Below are 20,982 nucleotides of genomic sequence, written 5' to 3' on the forward strand. Positions count from 1 at the left end.
CCTAAAATCAGCAGTCACAGAACTGTCAATTTCATTGATAGACATGGGAAAAATTCATACCATCTAGTGCAAATCTTTCTAAACTAAGGTCAAACAAGGCAATGTTCTATGTTTTTATTTCAGTTCTCATAACACAAAAAAGTATCCTTGCTGCAGCCTATTTTGTACCATGACTTCACTTTCTCATACTTTTTGTTGATGATTCTGCTGATAAAAATGACTCTCAAACTATTTTAGCATCAAAGTGCTATCTAGTTTCCCTAAGCACAAGAAAGCTGTTATATCCCTTACAGAGGAAACAGATGCTAGATTAACTTCAATCAGCTATGAGCTTATACTGCTATTGACTATGATTTCAATCTTAGTGAGTCAGCTGTATGTATATACACATATGTATGTGTATGTGATGTCCTTAAACAGAAGCAGACTTAAATGAAGATGACACATTGACAAGTTGTCAAAAAATGTGGCAGGATACTCTCAGAAACCTAGCTCCACATTTTCCGAAAGACCGTGATTCAGTATTCACTAACTTAACATTTATAACCACTTCAATAAAACATAATTACCATGAATAAATGAAATCAACTGCATTTTGTTACAGCAGCCTTAAGGAATGCAAAACAAACCCTTCACACTCACCTAGCATCTTAGAGGCTTCTTGTATGAGCTTCATGGTGATGGTGTCATCATACACTGTGTAGGTCATGAAAACATCTTGTACTTCTACAGAAACTCTGTAAGATGAATTAAGGTGCAGTTAACACTCTGCCACTAGAATTTAGCCTGGGAGTATATTCACAGATTCAGTCAGATATAGTAGAAACAATCTACTCCTGCTCACCAGAAATGTGAGACACTGGAGTATTTGGGTGTGAATTTCTACCAGGAGCCTTCCTCGGACCCCAGCTGGAGCCAAGAGTTCCCTTGTCAATTACTCTGAACAGACTCTGTGTTCTACAGCTTATATCAAGATTGTAGTCCCAGATGGGTATGGTGTCTCACACCTATACTCCCAGCACTCTGGGAGGTTGAGACAGGAGGATCACAAGTTCATGTCTACCCTTGGCAACTTAGTGACTTAGTGAGACCCAGTCTCAAAAGTTAAAAATAGCTGGGGATGTAGCTCCAATCAAAGTTACTGGGTTCAATTCCCAATACCACACAAAGAAAAGAACAAAGAATAATGTTATCAGGCTCATCCTCTATGCTAGGTTTCTTGAGGGTGGGCATTGTGACTTATTTTTATCTTTGAACGTCTAGAAAGTGCCAATGTGCTTGACACACGTATCTGCAGGGCCCTTGCACAGACTAGTGCCTCTTTGTCTACAGTCAAGGGTCACTGGGCTAGATGATCTCTTTATTTCCCTCTACCTAAAAGGTTTGGGTGCAGTGGTTTGTAAGCATTATCAGACACAGAAGATTCAGAGAAACCAGATATGGAGCTGAGAATAGGTTAGAATTCCTAGGTTTATGACTAGGAATATCACAAACCACCACTGCTCCTTTAAGTGAGAAGCTCTGTGCCATATTGGGGTTACTTGCATTGTGAAACATGCACCTTTCTTGTGTGACTATGAGCAAAATGGAGATGTAAGGGCAAGATCCCAATTCAAACCTGACATACCATCATAATTCACTGTGGAGACCCCAGCAAGGATGATGTGAACTCTGGGAATCTCTGGAATGTCACATACTCTGTGGCTCCCCTTAGCTCTCTGACGGGACCTCCAAATCATCCCCATCTATGTTGGGCAGCCTCTTTTTTTCACATACTGAACTGATGATACTTTAGTGTCAAATACTTATTTGAATTTATATATGTGCTGCATACTCTAGGGTTGCCTAACATGTTCAGAAAGTTAGGACCATCCTGGGATTTACAGCCTTGTTTGCTGATTTCTGTGACCTTGCATATGGCATTTTCCAGAGTCAATGTTTGCACTTGTAAAGTCTTCCATACTGCTGTGGTAAAACAATGTGCTCACCAAGAATTTATGTAAAAGGTAAACCAGTTGACATTTTCTAATAAGATAATAAAGATTCTGCTAAGAACAAGGGAAGGAGAGAAAAATAACTATCAGAAAATGTTCTAAAGTGTTTAGGAATTGGAAAACCACTAAGTGTGGATAGAAAAAGTTCTGTTAATGTTTCCAACTCACACAAAGTAAGCACAATTTCACACAGCATGAACAATGCCAGCCTCACAGGTACTTAAATCCACACATGCAGGGAACTGGGAGATCAATATTTACTTAGAACAACAAGGCATTAAATGTGTGTTCCTCTTTAGTTAGTTCCAACTAATGATACCCAGACTATCTGGGCAGGACACAAGAGACACTCCACACACATCAGAATAATTTAGAGAGTAAAACGGGTACAGAGATTTCTGAGCCCTTGGAGGTCAAGTGGTTAAAAACTTTAACCACTTAACCTCCTGACCCTCCAGGTTTGGAAGCCACTGTTTGGAAACATTTACTAGATGTAATCTAGCAAAGTGACAGATTATGAGTGCTAGATCCTACATTATTCTGCATTATTAAGCCAATGTGATGGTTCTTCCAAATTCAGAGGAAGTCTTAAAGCCCACAAGAAAAAAGTAAAGCACTTCGTAACAAATTTCAGGCCAAGGAAACGAGATCCATTTAAGTGATAGGAAATTGTCCTTTCAACAGCTCCCTTACTGTAGAAGAAGAATTCATGTCACAAACTTTCCTGCAGCTGTGTGACACAGATGTATTTGGGGACACCAGTGCCTACAGGGTGGAAGGGTTTGTCCTAGGGTTGTGACCATCTAGAAGTTAGAGAGAGCACCAGCCCGCCTTCCTTACTGGCCTTTCCTCAGCACCCCACAATTCCTTTACAGTCCAGATCCCCCGGCTGGATACCTGTAGCCCTCCATGCCCTAGCCCTTTCATCCCTGGCCATCTCCCCTACGCTCTACTCCACCAACTCTTCACACATCTGTTCTCGCAACCTGGCACAAGCTGTTCTCCACCTGCAAGTTTCTTACTCCCTGTTGTTCAGTTAACCGTATTCCTCCTTTATCACTTAGGCTCAGAATCATTGGCTCAGTCATTGGGTGTCACACAGTTACCCTCTGAGTCTCCCTCCAAGCCTCCCTGTGTCACCTAGCAAAGCACTGGTTGTGCAGATAACCTCCAATTATCTGTGTTTTCTTGTCTTTCCAAGTCTAAAGCTATGGAAATGGCATTTGCTTTCTCCTCCAATACCTAGCATGGTACCTGGCATACTACAGGATCCAGATCCATACCTGTGAGAGGATTTGGGAATTCAGATGAGAGAAGTGCACGTATTTACTGTGTGTGTGTCAAGAAAAAGCCTCAAAGTCAATCCTAGCCCTGCCAGTCTACCTGGGTGACTTGGAACAAATCACAGTGCCTCCACTTCCTCACCTTTACAATGATAGTAGTGGAATTAGTCAGAGGATGCATCATTCCTGACCATTGATTCACTGAGATAATCTGATACTCAAAGTGGTAGTTCTCAAAGTATGACCTACCAGATCCTTAAGTGTTTTTAAAGCTCTGTGAGGTAAAAGCTCATGAAGACATTGTTTGCCTTTTTTTTCACTGGCTGTTACTTGAGTTAATAGTCCAAAAGCATTGGTGAGTAAAACATAATTGACTTCTAATCATGAACTAAGGAAATCGCACCAAACAATTATATTTCTCATTATATTTTTTGATGGTCATATTCTTGTCACTACATAATACAGAAAAAAATTGCCAGTTTCACTATAGATTGTTCTTGTGGAATCAGTGATATTTATCTGCCTTAGTAAATATTGACCAGTACATATTTGTACTAGTACATATTGACTAGTACATACTGACTAGTACATATTTTTTAAACATTTTGTATGATGACATGAGAAACACAGAGACATGAAGTAATTCTGCTATATAAACAGCATAGACAGTCCAGGAAAAGCACTTGCATGATTGAGCTGAGCTGAATTAACCACTTTTTCTCATGAAAATACTTTCTACTTGGAAGGATGACAGAACTAATGGTTACTCAGACTTGGATAATTGGCAGAAATTTTCTTTAAGAAATGAACAAAGTTAGCGTGCCATTTCAAGGAAAATTACTGCCATAATGTGTTGTCAATGATAAACCTCAAGTTTTCAAATAAAAGCAAGAACTCACATCTGCCCCTGATAAGCTTCCCATTCACAGATCCATCTCTGCTCAGACTATGGCGATGATATTGGTAAATGAGGTTTTTGTGTTGGATAACAAGACATTTGTAATCAGCATTTGTAAGACCTGCAGGATCTGGTAAACTAATAGTTTCCCAAAGACTAATGTATGACAGTACAGAACAATGGGAAAAGATTTATTTCAAAGTGTAACACAGACCTCAGTATTTTAATACAACACACTATAAAGGTCATTGGTACCATTTCAGATTGAACACTGTATCTGTCCTATTTGTTCTGCTTTTGTAGGCCCCAAAGAAAATAGCCACAGTTATTTAAGAAGTGTATAAAGGTTTTCCCACCCACAATTCATTCATATATTTCAACCAAAAACAACACAACAGATAGAGTGCAAAAGATAGAATCCAGCTATTTTCCATTAAATTAAGCCATAAAGGGACTTTTAGAAATGTAAAACAATGTCCTCACTAAATAATATAGTTATTATCATTAAACTAGGATACTGGGCCAAGTGTGGTGGCACAGGCCTGTAATTCCAGCACATGAGAGATTGACACAGGAGGATTGCTGAGAGTTCAAGGCCAGCCTGGGCTACATAGTGAGTTCAAGGCCAGTCTGCAGCATGTAGGTAGTGAGATGTAGTCTCAAAAAATAAGTGATCAGTTTGAATTGGTTACTTATTCATAGCTGAACAGAGGAAGAGTGACATTGTAGCTACTCAGAGAAAATCAACTGAAAACATAAGTAACTAGAAGAAAGAGAGGGGCATATATCCCAAAACCAAAATCACTCTGAAAAAAGAGGTTTGTAGTTCAAAAAACATAGGCCTAGCACTTTACATTTTGTTTGTTTCTTTGGGATTTTTTGAGTATTTTAAAAATGTATTTAAAAGAAAAAAGACACAGAAAAGAAAAACAAAAAGCAAAGGAGACAAGCAAAAACAACAGCAAACCCAAAACAGTAACAGTATAAAGGTTTTCAAACAGATGACAGGAAGTGGTTGTAATATTGATTGTTATTACTTTCAAAAGTATTGCTTAGATTACCAGATATAGACATGCACAATTGATCTAATCATGAGTATTAACTGTTCTTTTCCAAGAACTGATAGAATTAGTAATACAGTCATCACAGCTATTATATATATATATATATATATATATATATATATATACACACACACACACACAAATTTATGTCTTTTTTTCCTTTTCCCTTCCTTCTTTCCTCCTTTCCCTGACCCCAATTATTTTGCTTCTTTAAGCATTTTATTATCCGTACACAATATTTATTTATTGTAGATTTTGGATCACATTTGCTCTTTCAGTTTCTTTAACTAGGGATACAATACTGTATTTACAAATGTGAGTTTGATTTATTTCACCCATGAGTATGGTCTTAAGTTGCATCCATTTACTTATAAAAGTCTCAATGCAATCTTTCTTTATAGCTGAATAGAATTCCATTGTATAAAAATACCACATTTTTTTTTTATTTAAGAGGAAAAAGAGAAAAACACAAAACAAACCAAAGCGGCGTAAGGGTACACGCAATACAGAACTACAAAACAAAACAAAACAAAACAGAAAAACATAACAGTAAGAAATTACCTGCTAGTAGATTACACACTATCTTCTTGAAAATAGTTCCTCAAATCACAGTATCAAAGAACACAAGGTGGACATTCAAACAGGGAGACTGCAAACAGCTGTGTTCAATGTTCCAAAAACATTGATAAAGTCAGCTAAAAAATACCACATTTTTAATCCATTCCTTGATTGATGGGCACTTGAGCTGTTTCCAGGCTATTACAAATTGTGTTGCTATAAACATGGGTACACATATATCTTTCTGGAGTGAGATGGAAGCTCAGTGTAGTTTTAATGTGCATTTCTTGAATGGCCAATGATGCTGAAAAGCTTTTCATATATTTATTTACCATATGTATTTCTGCATCTGAAAAGTACATACTCATCTCAGATGCCCATTTTTGGATGGGGATTTTGAATTTTAGGGGCCTGATGTTTTAAAATTCCTTATATTAGATAGAAGTCCTTTGTCCAAGGATAGTTGGCTAAATTGTTTTCTCATTCTGTGGGTTGTCTTTTCATTCTGTTGGTGATTTTTTTTGGTGTGTAAAAACTTATCACTCTAATAAAATGAGATCTCAGTTGTTGATTCTTTGAAGTATTTGCTGTGGAGTTTGAAGTTTGTTCATGAACTCTTTTCCTGCCCTTACGTCTTCAAGATTCCTACCTACTTTGTCTTCTAGTAGAGTTAGTGTTTCTGTTTAACATTGGATCCATTTTGACTTTAGTGCATGGTGAATGTCATGAGTTTAGTTTTAGTTTTTGGCATATGGAAATCCAGTTTTTCCAGCGCCACTTATTAAAGAGGCTATCTTTCTTCCAGTGAACATGTCTGGCCACTTTGTCAAAGATTAGATGACTGAGTGTGTTTGCGGTTGTGGTTGTATCTTCTAATCTATTCCATTGACCTTCAGGTCTTTTGTTTCCCTAGCACCATTCTGATTTTATCACAGTAGCTTTGTAGCATAATTTCAAGTCAGGCATTGTGATGCCTCCTACCTTGCTTTTGTTGCCCAGAATTATTTTTGTTATTCTAAGTCTCTTCTGGTTCCACATGAACTTTAGGAATGTGTTCTCTAGATTTGTGAGGTGTTCTAATGGTTATTTCGATCGGAATTGCAGTACATCTATATAATAATTTTTGGCAAATGGCCAGTTTCACAATTTTTGTTCTTCCTATCCATGAATAGGGAATGTCTTTCCATTTTCTGAAATCTTCTTTGATTTCCTTTTTGAGAGCAATGTAATTTTCAATGTATAGGTCTTTTACATCCTTTGTTAGGTTGACTTTTTAGTATTTCATTTTTGGGATGCTATAGTGAAGGCTATGGTTTCCCTTATTTCTTTCTCAATGAGTTCATTGTTTGTGTACAGGAATGCTTCTGATTTTTGTGTTTTTCTAAAATTTTATTTAAGGAGAAAAAGAAAAAAAAACCAGAAAAAGTGTACAAGTTATACAGAATCTCAGAAAAAACAAAGAGTAGGAAATCACTAGCTAACAGATTACATATTGTCATCTTAGAAATAGCTGTTCAAGTTACGAAATCAAAGCATACAAAGTGGACATTCAAACAGTGAGACTGCAAACAGTTCTGTTCAATGATCCAACAAAACTCAGTAATATGGTTATCTATCTTATGCATTTAAATATACATGCAGTTATATCCTTTAGAGCACTTTCTTTTCCTCTCTTTTGTACAATGACAATTACACATTTTGGGTTTTATTACTCCCACAATTCTTACTACTTTTTTTGAAGAGAATAAAACCAAATGTGACGTAACAAAACAGAGTCAGTCAAATCAAAAGGATGGACATAATACATACTGTAAAAACAAAATACAAAGTGATCAACGTTGGTTACCATAATGCCTCTTGCTATCTTAAAAAGAATTGCCTATAACATCAGTTATAATAAAATTGAACAAAACAGTAAAGAATGAAACCAACAAAACCAAAACATTGGAGACATTACAAGACTTGAAAAGAAGATAATAGTTAAACCAGAATGGGTTGACTCTTTCTCTGGTTTTGGTACTAGGGTAACACTTGCAGGAATGAGTTAGGGAAATTTACTTACCTTTCAATTTCATTGAAGAGTTTGAGAAGCGCTGGCATTGTCTTCCTTAAATTTCTTGTAGAATTCAGCAGTGAATCCATCAGGACCTGGGCTTTTATTTATTGGTAAATTTTAAACGATGTTTTCAATTTCTTTAACTGAAATTCAGTTATTCAGCAGTTTTACATCTTCTTGATTCAGCTTTGGTAATTCATATGTTTCTAGAAATCTGTTCATTTCTTCTGTGTTATTAAGCCTCTGAGAGTAAGCTTTCAGAGCAGGTATTTAAGATCTTTGTATTTCCAGAGTGTCTCTAGAGATTTCACCTTTTTCATTTCTTATTGTGTGGATTTGAGCTTTTTCTTTCCTCTTTTTGATAATGTTGGTTAGGGATTTATCAATTTTATTTACTTTTTCAAAGAACTGACTCTTCAATTCATTAATTCTTTGTATTGTTTTCTTAGTTTCAATTGCATTGATTTCTGCTCTGATCTTTATAATTTCCTCCCTTCTTTGGGCTTTGGGCTTGACTTGCTCTTTTTTTTTCCTAGAAGTATGAGGTGCAGTATTAGGTTGCTTATTTGTGTTCATTCCATTTTACTTATGTGAGAGTTTACTGCTATGGATTTCCTTCTGAAGACTGCTTTCATTGTGTCCCACAGGTTCTAGTAAGTTGTATTAGCATTTTTGTTCAATTATAGGTGTTATTTAATTTCTTCTGTGAGCTTTTGGTTGTTTAGGAGATTGTTATTTAATTCCCATGTGTTTATGGTTTGTGTTGACAAATCTGCTGTGATTCTGATAGGTTTTCCTTCATAGGTATTCTATTTCTTTTCTCTGGCAGCTTTTTGTATTCTGTCCTTGTGCTGAATTTCTGAGATTCTAATTATTATATGTCTGGGTGAATATTTATTTTGGTTATTGCTAATTGAGGTCCTATATGCCTCACTTATCTCTGTATCAGATTCTTTTTCCATGGAAATTTTTCTGCTATTATTTCTGTAAATAATCTTTATGTCATTTGTGTTGACCCCCTGCTTTTTCATTGACACCTGATAATCATATATTGTTTCTCTTTGCATCATTTTGCAGCTGTTAAATTGTTGTTTCTTGGTTCCTTATTATTTTTAAGATATATTTTCTTTCATGATAACAAGCTTCCATCCTGTTTCAAGGTGTGAGAGTCTATCTTCACCTTCATTCAAGCAGTTTTGCAAGCTTTCAATGGACTTTTTAAATTCCCTTAATATCCTTTTGAATGTGTTTCATACATTCTAATTCTGTCTTATATTGTTCATTCAAGGTTTTCTTCATTTTCTTACATTCCTATATATTTTTTAACTAGATCTTCTTTAGATACACTCAATATTTCTCTCATAATGTTTGTCATTTCTTTTTTTTTAAACGTGGGAGATTATTTCTGATTTGATTTCCTCTGTGGCTTCATGGAATTGTTTCTTTACTTCAGTTGCTATCATTTCAGAAGGTTCATTTGTGAAATTTCCAGTGACTTCTATTTCATTGTCTCCTGGGTTTATCCTAGTGTGATGGAGGACTGAGACTGCACCTTGCTCTTTTGTTTTGTCATTTTCTCCTGGGACCCACACAGCTGGCCAGGCACCCTCCCAATGGATTACACTGGAATGCTGCACTGGGCAGAACTTCAATTCTCCAATATCCATGTGAGTAGCCAGGGTGTACCCCCAAACTATGACACCAGAGCCTTGCACTGTAATGAGCAGAGCTCAAAATCTTCAGGACCTATCAGCTAGGCTGGTTCCTCCCTGATATATGGCTGGGCAGGGTTCAGTACCTCTATGACCTATGAGGCTGATCAAGCATTCCCCTGATGGATTGTTCTGGAATGCTAGGATAGGCAGAACTCAGATTCTCCATGCAGCTAGCAGGAATGCACCCCTTAAGTGTGGCGCTGGGGCCTTGTACTTGGCTGGGTAGAGTTCAGAACTTCCAAGATCTAAACAGCTAGCCAAGGCACCCCTCTGGAGTGTGGTACTGGGGTCTTGTGCTGTGGTGGGCAGAGCTCAAAATCTCCAGGACTCATTGAGTAGGCTGGTTCTTCCCTGATGTATGGCTCTGGGGCTCTGGGCGGGTCAGGACTCAGTATCTCTGTGACCTGTGAGGCTAGCCAGGTATTCCCCTAGTGCATTGTGCTGGCATGCAGGGCTGGGTAGTGCTCAGATCCTCTATGCAGCCAGCTGGGATGCACCCCTGGAGTGTGGCACCAAGGCCCTGCACTTGGCTAGAAGGAGTTCAGAGCCTCTGGACTATGTGGCTAGCTGGGACACAACTCTGGAGTATGGCACTGGGACCTTGCTCCTTTTTCTCTTTTTCTTTCTTTCTTTCTTTTCTTGTATTTTTGAGAGATAATCTTCCTATACAGTTCAGGTTGGCCTTGTGCTCACTTTGTATCCCAGACTGGTCTTGAACAGTGCAATAATCTTCCTGTCTCAGCCTCTTGGGTGCTGAGATTACAGGCATGCACAATCATGCCTTGCTAGGACTGTAAAATGCTTATCCAGTTTATCCAGCCCAGAGGGCTCCTGGTGCCTGTGGTGAAGCTCCTCCCCAACCCAGAAAGAGAGAGACAGAGAGAGAGACAGTGAGAGAGAGACAGAGAGAGACAGAGAGATCACATGTGTGGCAAACTCAATATACACAAGATAAATCTACAATAAAAGGCCCCTCACTGCTTTTAATTTCCTGTACAGGAAACTGAAGCCAGGCAAGCAATTGTGCTGGCATACACAGGGGTGAGTGACTGCTCTCCCCTCAGTGGGACATTAGATTTTTTTCTCTTTTTCTCCCATGTGAGGAATCTCCACAAACAACAAGGTTAGGCAATGGCAGCAACATTAAGGATAACTAGAGAAACAACAAGATCCCTACCAGCATGAGTGAGGGACACAGCCCACAGTGCAAACAGCCTTGGGTGGGGAGGGGAGTAGAAACCAGGAATGGGAAATTAGCACTGCCCTGCCCCACAAGCAGCCTGAAGTTTCAGGGACAAGGAGTGGGAAACCAGCACTCCTCTTCCCTATGACTGGTGGTGCAAACATGATTGGCTAGAAAGTCAACACTCCCTCCGTCTGGAGACCAGCAATCTTGGGCAACAGCAGTGGAAAAGACATGCTCAGGCCATCCAGAAAGCCTTTGGCTAATGACTGGCCACTTTCCCCACATCTGGAGGCCAAGATCAGCCTCACATCCAGCACTAACCATATTGCAGGCTTGGTAGGTCATCCAGCAGTCTTGGGCTGGCTCTGACTTGGATATTACCACAGAACTGTGAATACCAGAGGAATTTTATTTTTTTTCTTTGTATATTTTGTTTTCCTTTTATTGTTGGGTGTTTTGGTTTTGGTGGTTTAAGTTTATACCTTTATTTTTGTTTTATTCTATTGATCTTTTTCTCTTTCCTCAACTATTTCTCTTGATTTTAAGATATTTTTCTGTGAGTGAACACTGTCTTTAGTCTTTCTGGTTTGCTTTAACAATCTTTTGCTTCTTCCTTTATTCTTTTTCTGCTGCCCTCTTCTTCAGTTTCCCAAAGCTTGCTTGATCATCCTTTGTCCTCCAGCCTTGCTTCTACTATATTTCTCTTAATTTATCTCTCTGCTTTATTTCCTAACTTTCTTAAACTTCCCCCACCACAGGGTAAAAATCACTCTACTAAGGGGAAATGTTTTGCATACAAATTATTTGTCATGGGTCTTGTTGTATAACTATAAAGCTTGCCCCTCTGATTAAGGGTACCAAATTAATAATTACCACAGTTTGTCAGTTTCAAGCCTATGTTTGATGTTAATGTTATTGCTAATTGTACTACTTAAACCAAGATGTCATACTTGTTGTAACCAGTTGTTCTTCTTTATATGATATCACTGTGACTGTCTAGGATCATAAGCATCACCACTGTCTGTCCAAAAGACTGGGCGCTGAACCAAATAGAAAGCAGTATCTCAACCTTAATAAATTAGGAAGGCAGAATCTTGGTTCAGACTCGAAAATCAAAAACCACCTACAGCTACAAAACATCTCTAAAGAACAGATATTGACCAGGGAAGCCTTGATACTACTGATAAAACTACCCATGATAAGAAATTTATAAATATCAACACAGAAAATATATTTTTTTAAAAAATGGAAAATGACAAGTTGCAGAAGCCAAATGCAACCTCAGACCTCTAGCCCACCAGGGACAAGTCCAGGGGACAATGGAGTGCAGGAAATCAGAAGTTACCCATCTGAATTTTCTGGAATGATAACAGCAGAAGTGAAAAAATTGCAAATGAATGAGGCAACAGAGAAAATATTTGCTCAGGTTAAAAAAAGGAATAATAATGAAAATGAAGGATGACTTTGGAGGAGATAGATTTAAAAAAAACAAAGAAGAGTTTAGGAAACTGATGGAAACCAATAATGCCCAACACAGAAAGAAGTGGAATATATGAAACACATTCAAACAGATATCCAGAAGGTTAAAAGTTCCACAGAAAGTATACACAATTGATTCAACAATAATGAGACAGAATATTAGGTCTATAAGACAGAATAATGATTAGCAACTGTGAAAAGAAAGATATATTTAAAATAGCAAGGAACTATGAAAGTCAATTCAACAACTGAAAGATGATGCAAAGAAGAGCAACATAAGATTGATCAGAGTAAATGAGAAAGCCAGAAACAGAGAAAATGTCATAAAGAAAGGTTCACAAAAGCAATGACAAAAAACGTCCCAAAAGATGAAAAAACAATTTGACATGCAAATAAGTGATACATATAGAACCCCAATTATCTATAAGCAAAATAAATATATACCAAGGCATACAATAATCAGGATTCCTACAAAAATCATCACAGTAACAAAGTTTTGGAAACTGCTAGAGAAAAGAAACAAATTATCTATAAGGGAAAGCCTGTCTGAATAACAGCAGACTTCTTAACCTCAAGTCAAAGAGAGTTTAGAATGAAACATTTCAGATCCTGAAAGAAAACAACTTCCAACCTAGAAGGATGTGCCTGAAAAACTATCTTTCAAAATCAATGGAGAAATAAGGTAAGTACTTCTATGGTAAAGAATAACTAAAGAAATTCATGACCACCAAACCAGGTCTACAAAATGTTCTGAAGGATATTTTAGAAAGATAATAGAGACAACAATTCCAAGAACACCAACAGAAATAAGCTACAATGCAGGGCAAGCAATAAAACAGGGGAAAGACAGGGAAAAAATAGCAAGGAAATAATATCAGTTATAACCATGGAAATGGAAATGGTCTCAATCCACCAATGAAAAGGAAGAGATTGGCAGAATGGATCAAGAAACAAGATCCAACAATACGCTGTATACAAAAAAAAATTGAACTTGAAAAGAAATAGACAGACTGCAAGTCAAAAGATGGCAAACAATACTCCATATGACAAGAACTCAGAAAAAAGCAAGGGTAGATATTCTGTTGCAGACAATGTGAATATCAAGCCAAGACTAATCAAAAGAGATAAAAAGAAGGACACTCCATATTTGTCAAGGGAAAATTCCAAGAAGAAGAGTTAACAATCATGAATATACATGCAATAGATAAAAGTGTAACCAATTATATAAACCAAATACTAATGAACATGAAAAATCAAGTAAGTTCTAACACAGTTGTAATGGGAGACCTTAATACCACACTATCACAAGTAGACAGATCAATTAGACAAAAAATCATCAACAACAAAAAAATCAGAACTGAGCCAAACCTGTGATATTAGTAGATATTTACTTAGTAGATATTTACAGTGTCCCACCCCATGACATCAGAATACACATTCTTCTCAGCTGAAAATGGAACATTCCACAAAGTAGACCACATAGTAGTCCATAAAACGTGCTTAAGTAGATGCAAAGGAATTGGAATTATCCCATGCATATTATCTAACCATAGTACAATGAGTTGAAAATCAACTGCAAAAGATACAACAAAACTCCATGAACACATGGAAATTAAGTAACATCCTATTGAACCAAAAAATGAGTCCCAGTTGAAATTAGAAAAGAAATTAAACTTTATCAGCAATTAAATGACAATGCTGATACAACATACCAGAACATAATGCAAGCAGTCCTAAGAGGGAAATTTGTAGCAGCGAATTCTCACATCAGGAAAACAGAATGAGCTCAAACAAACAACTTAATGTTGAACATCAAACTTCTACAAAAACAACAAATCAAGCCCAAATTTCATATGTGGGAAGAAAATACAAATATCAGAGCAAAAATTAATGCAATGGAGAGCAAAGAAACAATATAAGGAATCAATGAATTCAAAAGTTGCTTGTTTGGAAGATTAAATAAAACGACATTCCCTGAGCCAACCTTATCAAAAAAAAAAAAAAAAAAAAGGAAAAGGTTCAAAGCCACGCAACTGGGAATGAAAAGAATGAAATCACAATGGATCCTTTGGAAACCCAGGAGATCGTCAAAACCTATTTAAGATGACTTTTATTCTTTACTTTTACTTTAATCAAATAGGAAACATAGAAGAAATAGACAGATCCTAGACACATATAAATTGCCAAAACTAAATCAAGAATATATAAAAATTCTAAATTACTCAATATCAGTCAATGAAAGAGAAAATATAATTAAAAACTTACCATCAAAGCAAAGCCCAGGTCCTGATGGATTCATTGTTAAATTCTACAAGAAATTTAGAGAAAATCTGATGCTATTACTCATCAAACTTTTTAATGAAATTGAAATGGAAGCAGTGCTCTCAAAGTAATTCCCTGGAAGCAATTATTATCATTATACCAAAACCAGAGAAAGATCAAACCAAAAAAAGAACTACAGGCCAGTCTCCCTAAAAAGTATTGATGCAAAAACCCTCAGTAAGAAACTGGCAAACAAAATGCAGCAAATTCTCAAGAAGAATATATATCATGACCAAGTGGGATACATCCCAGGAATGCAAGGATGGTTCAACATATGGAAATCAATAAAGTAATACACCGTATCAATAGAGCCAAAGACGAAAACCATATTATTATTTTAATAGATGCAGAAAAAGCTTTTGACAAAGTCCAACACCCATTTATGATTAAAAAAAGAAACCGTACAGAAAATTGGAATAGATGGTATTTATCTCAATCTGATAAAATTCATTTATGACAAACCAACAGCCAACAACATGTAAATGGTTAGAACTGAAAACTTTGACTCTAGTATCGGGAACAAGACAAGGTTGTCTACTGTCACCCCTCCAATATAGTTCTGGAAATAGCCAGAGCAATTAGATGAAAGAGAAAAATAAAAAGAATAAATATAGGAAAAGAAGTCAAATTATTACTATTTGCAGATGACACAATATTTTGTACAAAAGATCCTAAAAACTCCACTAAAAAACTAGGTATAATAATCAAATTAAGTAGTGTAGCTGGATACAAAGTCAACACTCAAAAATCCCAATAGCATTCCTGTACACAAACAACAAACTCACTGAGGAAAAATAAGGGAAACCACACCCTTCACTATGGCACCCAAAAGATGAAATGCTCAGGAATCAACTTAACTAAAGAATTAGAACTGTATATTGAAAATTATGATATTCTGAAAAAAGACATTGAAGGGAATATCAGAAAATGGAAAAACAGTGCTTGCTCTTGAGTAAAAAAAAACCAACATAGTGAAAATGGCCATACTTCCAAAATTTTTATATATATTTAATGCAATTCCAATCAAAATACCATTAACATGCCTCTCAGAACTACATAAAAGAGTCTTTAACAATTTTTTTGGTCTTTTTCATTTTTATTGGTACCAGGGATCGAACTCACGACCACACACTTGCAAGGAAGGCACTTATGCCACTGAGCTAAATCCCCAGCCCTGATAAAAGAATCTTAAAATTCCTTTCAAACCAGAAGAAACAGAATAGTGAAAACAATTTTAGGCAACCAAGGTAAGGCAGGGAACATCACAATCCCTGACTTGAAATGATCGTACAGAGCTACTGCGATAAAAACAGCATTATATTAAGGATCAATGGAACTGATTAGAAGATGCAGAGAAAACTGCAGAGAAAGATGCAAACACACTCAGCCATGTTGATTTGACAAAGGGGCCAAACATATTCACAGGACAAAAGATAGCTTCTTTAATAAGTGGTTCTGGAAAAACTGGCTTTCGACATGCTGAATACTAAAACTAAACCCATATTTCTCACCATACACTGAACTAAAATCAAAATGGATTAAAGATATAAATACCAAAATAGAAACACTAAATCTGCTGGATGATAGACTAAGTAGAACGTGAATACACAGTCATAGACACAGACTTTACAAACAAAGCTTCCACCACACAGGAAATGCTGCAAAGACTCCATAACTGGCATCTCATCTTTTTCAAAAGCTTTTGAACAGCAAAAGAAATCACCAACAGAATGAAGAGACAACCCAAGGGGTGGAAAAGAATGTTTTCTATCTCTGCCGCAGACAAAGGACTAGTATCTAGAACATATAAAGACTAAAAAATGTCAGCACTCCCAAATCTAAAGACCCAATCCACAGTCACCTGAGACAAATACATACTTCTCAGTATAAAAAGTAAAATAGCAAATAAATATATCAATAAATGTACAACATCATTGGTCACTTGAGAGATACAAATCAAAATAGTGGTAAATATTCTGTCTCACTCCTGAAAGAATGGTGATTTTCAAAGGATCTATCAACCACAAATAATGGAAGAGCTGAGGGAAAAAAGGAATCCTTCTCCACTGTTGGTGGGAATGTAGACTGGTGTAAGGATGTGGACATCAGAGTGGAGATTCCCCAAAAAACTAGAACTAAAGGTCCCATTTGACCCTGCTAATTCACTTCTTGGTATCTTCCCAAAATAGTTAAAAGCATCCCACCACAGTGGTATATGTGCACCCATGTTTATAGCAGCACAGTTTGTAAAAGATAAATCTTGGAAATAACCCAAATGCCCATCAACTGATGAATGGATAAAGAAGATGTAATTTTTATACAGCGGAGTACTACTCAGCCATAAAGAAGGATAGACTTGAGACATTTATCGTTAGATGGATGGACCTTGAGACCATACTCTTAAGTGAATTAAATCGGACATATGTGTAAATGTCACATTGTCTCTCTGGTGGTGGAAACAAAGTGTAAAGAAGAGCTGAAATGTATAATAGATGTGGTGCAAGAGGAAGACATTGTTCAAAAGAAAAGGGGAGCTGGGGCTGGGTCAGGAGGAAAGAAGGGAAATTTAAAAAGGAAAGATAAAATGGAAACAAAGCCTTGTGAATAAGAAGAGGAAGAGGAGTTGAAGAGAGAAGAGGGGAATAGCAAAAAAAAAAAAGAATAGTCATGACACATCATGTACGGGTACAGATTCCCCACAATGAATGTGACATTATGTATATTTAAATTGTACCAATAAACTTAATTTTAAAAAGTAAATAAACAAGTAAATAAATTATTTCAAGTATGCTAACACATACAGATTTAATATTTAGATGAATTAAAAATACCTATTAAAAACGTTTCACTTTTAGTTTGTATTACTTTAAGTAACAACAAATGAACAAAAATAAAAATTATTTTTTATAATTTTTAAGGGTTCAAAGACTTCCTAAAACCAAAATATTGGAAACTTCTGATTCAAACCATGATGAGTCAGATTTGCTTTGGAAGCTCCCACTGGCATAGACAGGGAGCAGCCCGACCCTGCCACCTTAGCTTCTGTCCCCCCAGCTCTAGAGGGTTTCCCCAAACTGCTATTGAGTGATCCTTGGATCCTGTGGATGGAGCTTTGGGCCGCCCAACCCTGTACCGCCTGCTTCACAGACTGAGCCAGCATGTAGACCCTAACACGGCCTTCAAAACAGGTGTCGGAGGGGCAGATGTCGATTCCCTGTGGGGCCACCTGGGCCTAGAGGACTTCCCAGAAGGTGAGAAAGAGGGCCATGGAGCCAGAGAAGTTAGGTCAAGGGCTGTACTTCTTCAGAAACTACCCAGGGAAGAAGCAGATCTCATTAAGGAGCTTCTGAAGACACCATGGATGTGCCCAAAGAAAGTTGTCGAAGATATCAATAAATGTAAAATACAATAAATAAATTTCCAGCCAGCCATGTTAGAAGAATAGCTATGTTCTTCTCCATGTAGAAAATGACATAAAATCATTGTCATATGATCAGGGAACCAAATGCTGCCAAACGTTCAGGGAAATAGTATAAAAGTAAGTCAGTTAGTCCATGAATGATGGAAATTTAAAACAAGTTATCTTTGAGATTTCATGTTTTGTGTCAACTTTAAATTTATTGTTTTGTTTTAATAAATAATTACGGTGTTACAACAAATTGTTTTGTTTTAATAAATAATTACGGTGTTACAACAAATTTCTATTTATAATTTTATAATATTTTTGAAGAAAGGTTTCTAAATTACGTGTCAGACCTCAAAATATGTTACTCTTTCTTACTTGCTTTCTGTTTTTTTTTCTGTATTTTTCAGATAAAATCTCACTATGCAGTTCAGTCTGAGCTTGAGCTCTCTTTGTAGCCCAGGCTGTTCTCAAACTTGTAACAATTCTCCTGTTTCAGCCTCCCAAGTGCTGGGATTACAGGAGTGTACCATCATGCTTGGCAAAATATCTGTTTCTACTCCTGCTAAATTTATCTTCCGTACAATCCTACTAAACAAAAATATTTCTTGAGCTTTATATTTCATGGTTTTCTTAGAAAAATTTTCTAATTTATACAAAATATTATAAAACTAACTATATTTTTAAAAATTTCCGGCACCACTGAATTTTGGAGGCTGAGTCCTGCAGCTGAAACACTTGGGCCAGGTTGATTTCTAAGGGTTACTCTGACGGGCTCTGACTCAAGGCATCTGGATGAAATCGGCAAACATGTTCACAGCCAGCAATGAGCAGAAATGAGAAGACAAGCAGCACCCGGATAAAAGGTTAAAAACAATAGCTGTTTTCAGCTCCTTTTTAAACTAGGCTTTATTTATGGGCCAGCTAGAGGACTTGGAGGAAGAGGTAAGTGTGTGGAGGGTTAACTGTGTGAAGCAGGCATCGCAGAAAAGGGGGCAGATGGAAGCCATCTGATCTTTTCTGGCTCAAATAGTTTTTCAATATAGATGTGTCCTCAACTTACAATGGGACAGCATCTCAATAAACTAATTACAAGCTAAAAACCTGTTAAATCCAAAATGCACTCACTGTACCGCACCTACTAAACACCATAGCTTGGCCTCACCCACCTTCAGCCCCGCCCAGAACACTGACAGCGGCCTGCCTTTGGGTAAAACCATCTACTGCAAAGCTGACTTTACAATAAAGTGTTGAGAAGCTCACATAACTTATTGAATAATATGGCACATTGTGATTATGTGGCTGGCTGTGAGCTGTAGAACACTTAGCCTGCGCGACATCAGGAGAGAATCAGAGATTCCTACCAAAGGTTGCTGGCCAGAAAAAGATCCGAATTTGATTTTGGAAGTACCGAATGCATGTTACTTTTCACCACTACAAAAATGAAAACCCCTAAATCAAACTATGATAAGTAAGGGCCTGTCTGTACTTAAAAGTTTGCTTTTTAAGATTTTAGAATGTTTTTAGCACTTTGATTTAGCAAAACCAAAAATCCCAAGAAGGTACAAGAAATGGTTCTGTAAGCTTTTTTAGATCATAAAGTCTTGGTGATTCTGATGAAAACTAAGAACCCCCTCTCCAAAAAATACATATAGACCAGTGTACATAGTGTTTCCATAGATAGGCTCATAGATGTACCCCAAATTCCCCAAATTCTCAGACGTCTCAAGCCCATCCACTGGTTAAAGTCCTGCCACAGAGAGAAGCGGCATGATCCTACCATCCTCCCGAAGCTGCTCGGTTTGGGCTCAGTGGTCATTCATCCGAATCCCACTCATTCACCCACCTTCCAATGACCTACACCTGAATCCATCAAACTGTTCGTTCCTTCTCTATGCTTTTGTTTTTATCCCGGCTATACCTGTCACTTTCACCTGCCCAGCAAAGTCCACCTGATGGAGGCAGGTGTGGATGCCTAACCAAAGCCAACCCACCAAATCCTCTATCACAGTCACCAGGAATGGTGACACTAAGACAGGGAAATTCAGGTGATGTTGAGCACCTGAGTCAAAAGGGCTTATGGAAGAAACAGACTTTTCTGGAAGAATCAGAAAACCAGAGCAGACACAGAGACATAGAGAGCTGTTGTCTTCCAGCTCGTCTGAGGTTCTCAGGACTTCCTGCTGCTGAGCCCACGGAAAGTCCTCTGAATCCTTGCACTAACTCCTTCAAACTCTAGCATGTGCAGTGCATTGCTGACCCTCGCAAGCAAAACCCTGCACTAAGATCCTTAACCAAGGTGCAGAGGACATTAATTACCTCACTGTAAGCTGCATCAGGCCTCATGAGTGGACCAGGTGAGTGCCATTATCAGCTCATTTACAAATAAGTCCACCAAGACTCAGAAGACTCCATAACCCATGACAATTAGCATGAAATTCAATTTCTTCTCCTCTGCTACACATGTGGACATTCTGATCCCGAATAGCTTGTCTGTTTTCATCTCTCATGAGACATTTCATTTAGGACACTTCAGTAATGGTGGGTTGTTTTCTGGCCTTCAGCTTCACCAAGCACAGACCCACCTAAGGACCCTTGCACCTGCTGTGACTTCTCCCTGGGATGCTCCTACTTTCCTGATTCCAGGGTGGCTCCCTCCTTGCCTGTTGTTCCATATTACCTCAGGGAAACTGAAATCTCCTTCTAAATCACTGTCAAGTACTCTATGGTTATAGCACTTCGCACAATCTAAAAGATTTTGGTTTACTCATCTACTTGTTTATACTCTGTAAAACACATTCCAAGAGACACTCCTGTAAGCTTTTTCATTCATTGTTACCCCCAGTGCCTGGATCACTGCTCAACACAAGCTATGAGCTAAATAACCATTTACTGAATAAATATGCCAACTTCAAAATAGCTAGTGATCCCAGCAGAATGATTCCAAAGACTTGACTCTCCCCAATCTATTAGTGGCATCTCATATTTAAGTTTTGATAAAAGCTATAGCCACAAGGTTATAAA

At 37.4% G+C, this 20,982-nt stretch overlaps 1 protein-coding gene across 1 annotated transcript in view; it reads right to left on the minus strand.

Moving 5' to 3' along the window:
- The window catches only part of LOC100720742 (guanylate cyclase soluble subunit beta-2-like), a 98,224-nt gene that overhangs the window by 67,345 nt on the left and 9,897 nt on the right, over positions 1-20,982 (minus strand). The window contains exon 3 of the mRNA XM_023560437.2: positions 643-737. Coding sequence (XP_023416205.2) covers positions 643-737 — 95 coding nt within the window. The remainder of the gene's footprint in view (positions 1-642; positions 738-20,982) is intronic.

The sequence above is a fragment of the Cavia porcellus genome, unplaced genomic scaffold (assembly GCF_034190915.1).
Source record: "Cavia porcellus strain 051 isolate PalLab524CR breed Dunkin Hartley unplaced genomic scaffold, mCavPor4.1 scaffold_21, whole genome shotgun sequence".
NCBI lineage: Eukaryota > Metazoa > Chordata > Mammalia > Rodentia > Caviidae > Cavia > Cavia porcellus.